The following is a 10,629-nucleotide window of genomic DNA, read 5'->3' as shown; positions in this document are numbered from 1 at the left end:
AGATGTTGCAAATCATGAAATATTAATTGAGACTCATAATGGTGACAACGTTTTGGCATTAAAAGTGTGAAAAATTAAACTTTTTCTGGAGTTTTTTTTCTGAGAAACAATTATTTCCAATGATAACTCCCAATAATTCAAATACACACATCTGTCATTAATTTATTTTCAAAACGAAATCCAGTGTGTATTTCTGTACCGTTATTGAGCATATTACATGAACACTTTTTCCTCCACACTATGTGTTCTATGTATTTTCTCCGTAATGTAGTTTAAGAAGTCTAACAGAAACGCACGCCGAAATCCCCGCCTGACCTCCCCGTGACTTTGTCACGCACCGCCCTCCTAGCGGGCGTCCCACTAATTCAATCGAACGCTTCTATATTCAGGCGGTGTCGTGATGAGGCAGCCAATCAAATCGCGACACTGCGCTAACGTTAGCATATCACTGGCAAAACAACAGCTCGCCCAATTTCCTGTTTGGGTTCGCCGCGTCGCTACCTTCAAATCAGTCGCGATGTCGAATTAAATACAGTCGTATTACGTGATTGTTTTATTTGTCGTTCGCGTTGCCAGCTGTCGAAGCTGCTGAGAAAGGCGAAGATGGGCTCCATCCTGAGTCGCAGGATTGCTGGTGTTGAGGATATCGACATTCAAGCTAACTCGGCCTATCGGTTTCCCCCGAAATCTGGTATGTCATCGTTATTTTATATCATTGGGGCCCGCTTTGTGGCTCAAAATGATTAAGTCTAATTCCGGGAGTTTACAAGACCTGACTGTGTGCTTTGTTTATATAAATTTGAAGTCGAAGCTCCGCAACCCGGCGATTGAAATAAATCAAAATCTCGCGATACAGAACTAGACACAGAAATTAGACAATCGATTTCAAATGTTTTGGTATAACTTTGAGTTTATGGCGAATACAGCGTTTTGGGATGTATTCCTGATGACATATGTGATTGAAAATTATTATTACCCTCATCCTTTTTCTTACAGGGAATTATTTTGCGAGCCACTTCTTCATGGGAGGGGAGAAGTTCGACACACCGCATCCCGAGGGATACCTTTTTGGGGAAAACATGGATTTAAATTTCCTGGGAAACAGGCCAGTGCAGGTGAACGCAGCCACACTAGAAATGTATCAGAATTAAGCATTTCAGATCAATCACAATGATGATAACATGTCTCCCTCCAGTTCCCCTACGTGACCCCCGCTCCCCACGAGCCCGTGAAAACCCTAAGGAGTCTGGTGAACATTCGGAAGGACTCGTTGCGTTTGGTCCGGTAAGAATGATCAGTGCTGACTTGACATTGGTGTTTTTTTTTAAGGAATATGATTGACTCCTGTCAAACCTTATGATCCACAGGTATAAAGATGACTCTGACACGCCGGTAGAGGAGGGCGGCAAACCAAAGGTTCAGTACGGCGTGGAGTTCACATTTGATGCCGACGCTCGAGTGGCCATCACCCTCTACTGCCAAGCCTTTGAGGAATTTTCCAATGGGATGGCTGTGTGAGAATCCTTTTTTAGTTGACAGCGCTGATGGAAAACTAAACTTAAAACCTCCACTCATAGGTCACCTCATTAGGGGAAATCTACAAACACATTGTTACACATGATCTCAAGTTCTTTCTCTCTTTCAAGGGTATATCAAAACACTGTTTTCACATTGGATCTATATTGCACGATGGTGAATTACGTTTGCACATTGACTTGCAAGTATCTCCGGTGGGAATTTGTTTGGCTCGAAGACTACAATAGATTTGACTGGTCCTTAGCAACGCCTAGTTGCCATGGATACTACACCAGAGACTGAAGTGAAGTAACGAGGAAGTCGATGTGAGACAGTTGTGTCACAGGAGGAGGAATGATGATGAAAACAAAAGAAAAAAAGCATACATTCTTTTACGAAGGACTTTCATAAAGGTGACACTTCTCCGCTAACTAGGGCTGAGCGAATTGAAAATACTTTTTTCACCCCTCAATATTGTAATTTAATATGCAATTTTTTTTCAAGGTGGTACTCCCATGTATTTTTTTTAACAAACACAAACGATAACTTTGTCTAATTGTTATTTCTGTCAATGTTCCGTGAAGGTACAGCCCAAAGGATCCATCCATGGCCTCGGAGACTGTCCACTACAAGCGGGGCGTCAGCCAGCAGTTCTCCATGCCTTCTTTCAAAATCGACTTCAGCGAGTGGAAAGAGGAAGACGTCCGTATTTGCAACCCACAACATCATTTAGCCATTCACAATAATACGGCAATTAAATTGCTATATCTATTTTCTTCTTTTTAAAAGCTCAACTTTGACCTCGACCGAGGGGTATTTCCTATGGTCATCCAGGCAGTAGTTGACGATGGGGACGGTAAGTTGATGTTTTGCGCTAAACTGCGCGCTACAAGACATACGGACTACTAATCTGTGCTTTCATTCCAAGATTGCCTCGGACACGCTCATGTACTTTTGGCAGCATTTGAACGAGTACGTACACATTCAAGTAGTCATTCAACATCTCCAAAAAGTCATTGTTATGACCCCAACACACGTTTGTTTTTTGCTTTGATCCCCCCCTCAGCACGTCGATGGCAGTTTCTCCGTCAAGCCACTGAAGCAAAAGCAAATTGTAGGTTTCCTGTGTTAGGAACACTTTTAGCTGTTTTATAATTAGGCTTGAAGAATGTCTGAACGCAAAGACGGCATAAAGTTAAACACAAAACATGAACCGAGTTCTCTTTATTTCTCCCTGCACTGCAGGTGGACCGTGTGAGCTACCTCTTACAGGAGATCTATGGCATTGAGAACAAGAACAACCAAGAAATCAAGGTAGGCGCAACGAAAAGCTAGACGTAACGAGGACGTTTTGAAAAGCGGGGCGCGCCGTTTCAAATGCGCCCTCTCCGCGCGCAGACATCCGACGATGAGAACAGCGACAACAGCAACGAGTGCGTGGTGTGTCTGTCGGACCTGCGCGACACGCTCATCCTGCCGTGCAGACACCTGTGCCTCTGCAACTCGTGCGCTGACACCTTGCGCTACCAAGCTAACAACTGTCCCATCTGCAGACTGCGTAAGTGGACTGGTGATTGTTTTGAGAGGGAGATGGCGCAGTCCTCACTGGGCGCCGTGTTTCGCCGACACAGCTTTCAGGGCCTTGCTGCAGATCCGAGCGGTGCGGAAAAAGCCCGGGGCGCTCTCCCCTGTTTCTTTCAGTCCTGTTCTGGCGCAGACGATGGACCACGATGAGCACTCGGTAGGTTTCCAGAACTATCTGAAGATGCCATTTTTTATTTTATTCAAGTATAGTTTTCAAGTACGAGAACACGGGTGAATAATACTGGGCTAAGGACAATGCCTTGTGGTACTCAAACAAGTGTAGAGTACCGACATCCCAAATGTTTTGCCTGGCTCTTCCTCAGGGCACCGATTCAGTCCCCCCCGGCTTTGAGCCCGTGTCGCTACTGGAGGCCCTGAACGGCCTGCGGTCTGTGTCGCCCGCCGTCCCCTCGGCGCCTCTCTACGATGAGATCAATTTCTCAGGCGGCGACGGCAGCCAGCAGCTGAGCTCCCCGGAGCATCTGAGCGACGGCAGTCTGCAGAAAGGCAAAGTCAGCAAATCACCTGACAGGTAAAAATGTTTAAAAAAAGCAGAAGTGGGATTGCTCACATATTGAGGTAAGAGTTACCCGAGTCAGTTTGAGGTCCTTTACCAACCAAAACGGCAGCTGCAAAAAAACACATTCGTAGTCTCACAGGAGTGTTTGAAACAACTGCAATAATGTTTTCAAAATCTTTCAGCACTTGCAAATATGTTTGGGAGTGTGTCGGGACATTAACTTCGTCTCTGGTGTCCTTCCCCGCAGCACCCTGAGGTCGCCGTCCTCTCCCATCCAGGAGGAGGATGAAGAAAAGCTGTCGGAGTTGTCGGACGCTCAGCCACACACGCTCCTGTCCAGCAGTCCCGCTCCCACAGACGTACGTCGGCGTCGCCGGCTTCCGCGTCCTCACCGCTAATAGTCGAACACAAATAATGCTTGAGTTTGTCTTCTTCGCCCTAGGCCACAGCAAACGAGGACGTCGCAGACTCGCTGTCCCCGGATGACGGTGAGTTGGTCAGTTTTCAACTTGAGGTGACGTCTTTGAGTGACACTTGTTTTTTTACTCTCCAGAGGACAGGATGCACGCCGGCGCCGACATCCTCCAGGACTGCGGAAGCGAGCACAGCAGCTTGACCAAAATGGAGAGCGACCCTCCGGGCGACCTTTCGTTGCCAGGTGAGACATGTAGAAAATAAGTCATGATTTCCAGGGCATTCCTCAGGGTAAATAGTCCGCTCACTGGACATTCTATTATATATCTCGACCAACGCGATCCAAAGCAAGAGCTGCGTCAGAGCTTTAACAATTATAATAATGCTCATTTGAATTGACACCGTCGGAGGTACGTTATCGTTTATTTTGTGCATAAGAACTGCATCAACCCAGGATCGTAAATTGATGCTTTGTCAAGATTTTAAAAGTACTTTCATTTGAGATTTTAAGGGGCAAAGTTGGTTATTTTTCGACTGAACGGTTAGCTTGTGTTTGGTAAAAATACCAAGAACACAGCGTCATTATTTTTCTGTAAAATAGAATTGTATTTATTTTTGAGGGCAAGAAAAAAAATTGAATCACTTTTCATTGAACCATTTTGTCATCAGAAAAATCTCGAAAGAGCTTCAATTTGACAGATGGATGCATCCTAATCTAACGTCAATATTAGCAATGCATCTCGAAGTACAACCACAATAATAAGTCTAACACTACATTCAGACATAGTTCCCTGACCGTCAATCAAAATTCAACCAAATTATCTTTTTTTTTTGAGTGTAGCTCTTGCGTTGGATGGCGCAGGTGTACCTAATGTTGTGACCGATGAGCGTCGTCTCTCAACGAAATCGGCTTCTCCGGTGTTAAGTGTCCACTCTGGTATGTTTTGTCTGTCATCTTGAATTCACTCCGGGGATGCTTTGCACACGGCCGGTGTCCTCCTCTCGTTTCCTAACATTTCCCTGTCCTTGCGCTGCTCCACCTCCTTCGCCGTCCTCACTCCTCACCAGCCCTCGGTCCCGACTCCTGCTCTATCGGTATTGAGGAGTAAGCGCGGTATGTAGGCTTTCCTGTCCCGCTCTTGCCGCTTCGTATTCCCGTTACGGCCGACGCGCTCGCCCCTCTCACGTTCTCCCGCGAAACCTCCGCAGGGTCGTCCGAGTCCACGGAGAGCCTGAAGAGTCAGAGCACAAACTGCTCCAGCCAGCCTCTCCTGTGCCCCACCGGCAGCTTCCACCGGGAAGACGAGCACCTCCTCCCCTGACGTCCTCGCTTTCTGCCTCGCCGACTTTTCATTCCGACTCCCATCAGGGCCGACGTGTAGGAAAACGGTATTTTGTGTACATGCGCTCCCAATGTGGATTTTTCGGACCCAAAGCACACTTACTCCTTCTTTTAACTGCACTGCTCAATGGCGCATTCAGACACACACACACACACATGCAAATATATATATATATATATATATATATTTTTTTTTTTAACATCTGTCTGTGTTTGAATATGCTACTCACCATTTCAGATTTTTTTTCCAAGACCTATTCCTCATGTGTTGTTGAAGTGATTTTTGCACTCTAACCAAATGGTTTATTTTCCATTCCATGAGATTATACAAACGGTGTATTAGGGCAACTATAAAAAACATTTGAAAAAAAAGGCTATTAGGAGGATTTAGTCAAATACTTGTGACAACACATTTAAACTATTTTTCTCACGACTCATGATTTTTTTGGGAATTGACTATGGTGTGCTGAAAGGCTAAAATGATTAATCGATGACTGAATGAATGAATGGATGACATAATGATTTTTTTTTTTCAGGCCAGTACTGTGCTCCCCAACCTTTTTTGCACCCAAAATGGGTTTCGGATATAGAAATATTTTGATGGGGGTTTACAGAAACAACAAACAGTAAATTGAAATAAATATCGATGCAGACGACTTCAACTCCTACTATGAATCATAATTTAAAGCGTGGAGCGAATACCGGTACCAGGTATCGTATTGAGCCATTGCCAGCATATGTTAAGGTATCGAGTGTTATGGAGGCTGCTGATACCAACCATAGATACTTACAACAAAATAAAATTCTGCCATTTAGTCAATCAAAAGGATCAGTGAGTACGAGTGAGGACTCAATGCTTTCAGCATTTTTTACATTTCTGTAAAAGTACGATCTTTATTGTGTGACATCTTCCTACTGAATTCTTACCACATACCGTTTGACCGTAAAAATGGCGTCCTCATAGGGCTACCCTTTCTCGAACAACTTTGACTTCTTTTTTTTTTACTTTTCAGCCTGACCCTAATACACTTTGATCATTTTAAACATCTGCATGCCTCGTTTCATTGTTTAAATTATCCGCCATTTACATGTACTACAATCCTGTGTTACTTGGCAAATTTTATACTTGTACAATATTTACATGGACATAATGGACTACATGCATTTACAGTGCACCGTGAACTCCCGTTATCACGCTCTGGCATGAATTGCCAGCCACCCAAAAAGCATGTAATTACATATAGATGCCACAAGATGGCGACAGCATTTCTCCCCCTATCAGACAAGGCTATGGCCTGACGAAAGGAAATTCCTTCTCCTTAAATCATCATAGCCGCTTTGCACCAACATGCCACCAAGTGGCATAAGACATGGTGAACAGGATAAATTCCTCCAAAATCCAGCGAGAATTAGCAAATGCCCATCCGCAAATATACGGGGGATGGGGTCACTGTATTATATAAATCAAAAACTACAACTTGAAGCCCATACACCCCGCCACCGGCAAGATGCTTCAGCTGCATGCGCGATGGCGCCGTCGGCGTGGCCACCTCGTAGCAGCAGCGCCGCCGCCGCAGCCATCGTCCGCTTATGTGAAGTCTTTGCAAGAAAAACAACAAAATGGAGCATTTTGTCCATCTCTGTGCCTTGAGTTGCTTCCTTTGCCTGCTTGTTGCACTTGAGCGGCTTTGCCAGTACGCGACATCTGTAGATTTCAAGTACAGTCATTGTAATTAAGCAATATGAAATATAAGTGTCAATTGACTACGTAGTGTATTGATTACGAATTTGATCAACAGGCAGATACTTTTTTTTTTTGAGTGGCTCCTCCATGTCATTTCAAGTTGATGCCGTGCCTTCCTCTCCTCCTTTTCACCATATGTGGGCCTGGTATCCAGGACAACGCCACACTACAGTAGATCTTTCGTTTGTGTTCCACCCGTAAGATGCTGTCTTAAAGCCTCTTGTATGTATAGCAGCATGTGAAGCAAAGAACAATAAAGAGCAACCTCGTCGTTATGTCAAAGGAGTCATTTGGAGTCTAGTGTTTTTCCATTCATCCGTCCATCTATTTTCTGATGCACTTTATTCTCGCAGGGGGTGCTAGAGCCCATCACTCATCTTCAGAGTACCCGGAGAAAATCCACGCAGGCCCAGGTAGAACAGAACACACACAGGGAGGCCAGAGCTGGAATTGAACCTAGTACCTCTGCACTGTGAGGTCGTCGCGTGAACCACTGGACCACCTATCAGCAATTCAATTATTCAAATATCAATTACAGACACAAATTTACCAAGCGTATGGTAACATTGATTTTATTTAGTATTGGCGTGAACCTAGTGGTCTGAAAAGCTCATCTTTGTGGCTGCTTTAGATACGCTGCGGTTACTACAGTGCACAGCTTCTCATGTCATCAGGTTACAGAGTGCCAGGGTTCCCACGGGTCCTTAAAGTTCATAAAAATAAGTAAAATTATGTTCTAAATCATCATTAATTTTCAGGAAAAGCGTATAAAATTTATAAAAATCCTTAAAAATTAACCTGTGGTGTTCATTTCATTTGTGTATGTCATTTTCCTTACCCTTCCAGTTAATAGTTTTGTTGGAAAATGAGCCTAGCGCCCTTCCCCTCAAACCTCACTGTCGGGCTACATACCTTCCTGGTTCCGTTTCCTTAAAAATAGGAAAGCCTACAAACCGCGCTTACTCCTTAAAAATGGCTAAATGAGACCTCAAAAGTCATTAAAAGGACCATAAATAAAAAGCAAGTTGGAAGAGTGGTCTGATCTACATTGTCCTTGAGTGTCAGTGTGTGTGCGAAGAGGATAAGAAAATGGATGGCCACACAAGTTGGGAAATCTGTGCAGTCACAGGTAGAGCATGCAACCTGGCACCGAACGGAGCCAGAATTGAACCCTGCACCTCCACAGCGCAACACTGACGCACTAACCCTTCGACGACCAGGAAGGGAAGGCGTTTTGGGCCGAAAAAAAAACGACCATCTATAGTAAGGCATTTTTAGCCAAAAAAAACCACCATGTATAGTAAGGCGTTTTGGTCCGAAAAAAACGACCATGTTTAGTTTGGCATTTTTAGCCAAAAAAAAACAACCATGTATAGTAAGCCGTTTTTAGCTGAAAAAACGACCATGCATAGTAAGGCGTTTTTAGACGAAAAAAAAAACGACCATGTATATCAAGGCGTTTTGGGCTGGAAAAAAAACCGACCATGTATAGTAAGGTGTTTTTTTTGCCGAAAAAAACGACCATGCAGAGTAAGGCGTTTTTAGACGCAAAAATACCCGACCATGTATATAAAGGCGTTTTTAGCCGAAAACCCCCCACCATGTATAGTAAGGCGTTTTTAGGCGAAAAAAACCCCGACCATGTATATAGTAAGGCGTTTTTAGCCGAAAAAAAGACAATGTATAGTAAGGCATTTGTCGACGAAAAAAACAACCATGTATAGTAAGGCGTTTTTAGCTGAAAAAACGACCATGCAAAGTAAGGCGTTTTTAGCCAAAAAAAACGACCATGTATAGTAAGGCGTTTTGGGCACAAAAAAAAACGTCCATGTATAGTAAGACGTTTTTAGCCGAAAAAAACGACTATTTATTGTGAGGCGTTTTGGGCTGAAAAAAACCCGACCATGTATAGTAAGGCGTTTTTGGCCGAAAAAACGACCATGCATAGTAAGGCGTTTTTTAGCCGAAAAAAAACCGACCGTATAGTAAGGCGTTTTTAGCCGAAAAAAACGACCATGGATAGTAAGGCGTTTTTAGCCGAAAAAAAACGACCATGTATATAGTAAGGCGTTTTTAGCTGAACAAACGACTATGCATAGTAAGGCGTTTTTAGACAAAAAATGACCATGTATAGTAAGGCATTTTCAGCCGAAAGAATAACCATGTATAGGAAGGCGTTTTTAGCCTAAAGAAACGACATGGGTTAGCATGGGTTCAAACCCCGCTCAGTGATGTGTGAAAAGACTACACCAGTTACTTTCCTGCAAACCCTCCAGAATGCATGTCAAATACAACTATCGCGCAGAGCAAGTCTTAATCACTGGTGGTGTAGGGGTATACATGCTGGTTTTCCTCCCAGGCAACCCTGGTTCAAGCCCCGTGCAGTTATGTGAGAAAAGACAACACCACTTGCTTTTTCCTACAGAACCTCCAGGGTGCATGTCAAATACGCCTATCGTGCAGAGAAAGTCACAGTCCGTGGTAGTGTAGCGGCAAAAAAACACCTTACTATACATGGTCGTTTTTTTTTCCAGCCCAAAACGCCTTGATATACATGGTCGTTTTTTCCGGCTAAAAACGCCTTACTTTAAATACATGGCCGTTTTTCGGCTAAAAACCCCTTACAATACATGGTCATTTTTTCGGACTAAAAACGGCTTACTATACAGGGTCGTTTTTTTCGGCTTAAAACACCTTACTATACATGGTCAGTTTATTCGGCTAAAAACGGTCGTTTTTTCCCGGCTAAAAACGCCTTACTATACATGGTCGTTTTTTTCGGCTCAAAACGCCTTAGTATACATAGCCGTTTTTTCCGGCAAAAAACGCCTTACTATACATGGTTGTTTTTTTTGGGCTAAAAACCCCTTACAATACATGGTCATTTTTTCGGACTAAAAACGGCTTACTACTGTACATGGTCGTTTTTTTCGGCTAAAAATGCCTTAAAATACATGGTCGGTTTTTTTTCCCGGCTATAAACGGTCGTTTTTTTCAGCTAAAAACGCCTGATTAGACATGGTCATTATACATGGTCGTTTTTTTCGACTAAAAACGGCTTACTTTTCATGGTCGTTTTTTTTTTCTCAGCTAAAAACGCCTTACTATACATGGTCGTTTTTTTCGGCTTGAAACGTCTTACTATACATGGTCGTTTCTTTTTAACTAAAAACGGCTTACTATACATGGTCGTTTTTTCCCGGCTAAAACCGCCTTAGTACACATGGTCATTTTTTGGGGCTAAAAACGCCTGACTATACATGGTCGTTTTTTTCGACTATAAACGCCTTACTATACATGGTCAGTTTATTCGGCTAAAAACGGTCGTTTTTTCCCGGCTAAAAACGCCTTACTATACATGGTCGTTTTTTTTCAGCTAAAAACGCCTTACAATACATGGTCTTTTTTTTTTTTTACGAAAAACGGCTTACTATACATGGTCGTTTCTTTTTAACTAAAAACGCCTTACAATACATGGTCTTTTTTTTTTTTTACTAAAAACGGCTTACT

The 10,629-nt window shown here is 43.4% G+C and overlaps 1 protein-coding gene across 3 annotated transcripts; it reads left to right on the top strand.

The window, feature by feature from the left end:
* The first annotated feature begins 396 nt into the window (after positions 1 to 396).
* Positions 397 to 5,552, top strand: mgrn1b (mahogunin, ring finger 1b). Of its 3 annotated transcripts, XM_052048998.1 has the most exons (18): positions 397 to 691; positions 997 to 1,115; positions 1,196 to 1,284; positions 1,368 to 1,514; positions 2,100 to 2,217; positions 2,305 to 2,371; positions 2,444 to 2,487; positions 2,582 to 2,629; positions 2,761 to 2,829; positions 2,914 to 3,073; positions 3,147 to 3,256; positions 3,423 to 3,631; positions 3,867 to 3,978; positions 4,062 to 4,107; positions 4,173 to 4,277; positions 4,875 to 4,970; positions 5,102 to 5,147; positions 5,243 to 5,552. In XM_052048998.1, the coding sequence occupies exons 1-17, from the start codon at positions 604 to 606 to the stop codon at positions 5,140 to 5,142; spliced, it is 1,668 nt and encodes a 555-aa protein (XP_051904958.1). In that variant the 5' UTR covers positions 397 to 603; the 3' UTR covers positions 5,143 to 5,147; positions 5,243 to 5,552. The 3 variants fall into 3 exon arrangements, with proteins under 3 accessions (XP_051904958.1, XP_051904960.1, XP_051904959.1); XM_052049000.1 differs by lacking the exon at positions 4,875 to 4,970 and having other exon boundaries at positions 398 to 691; XM_052048999.1 differs by lacking the exons at positions 4,875 to 4,970; positions 5,102 to 5,147 and having other exon boundaries at positions 399 to 691.
* Positions 5,553 to 10,629: the final 5,077 nt, after the last annotated feature.

This window comes from Hippocampus zosterae, chromosome 17 (assembly GCF_025434085.1).
Source record: "Hippocampus zosterae strain Florida chromosome 17, ASM2543408v3, whole genome shotgun sequence".
Classification (NCBI taxonomy): Eukaryota; Metazoa; Chordata; class Actinopteri; order Syngnathiformes; family Syngnathidae; genus Hippocampus; species Hippocampus zosterae.
The sequence above is the reverse complement of the archived record's forward strand: the minus strand, read 5'-3'. Positions and strand labels throughout refer to the sequence as shown.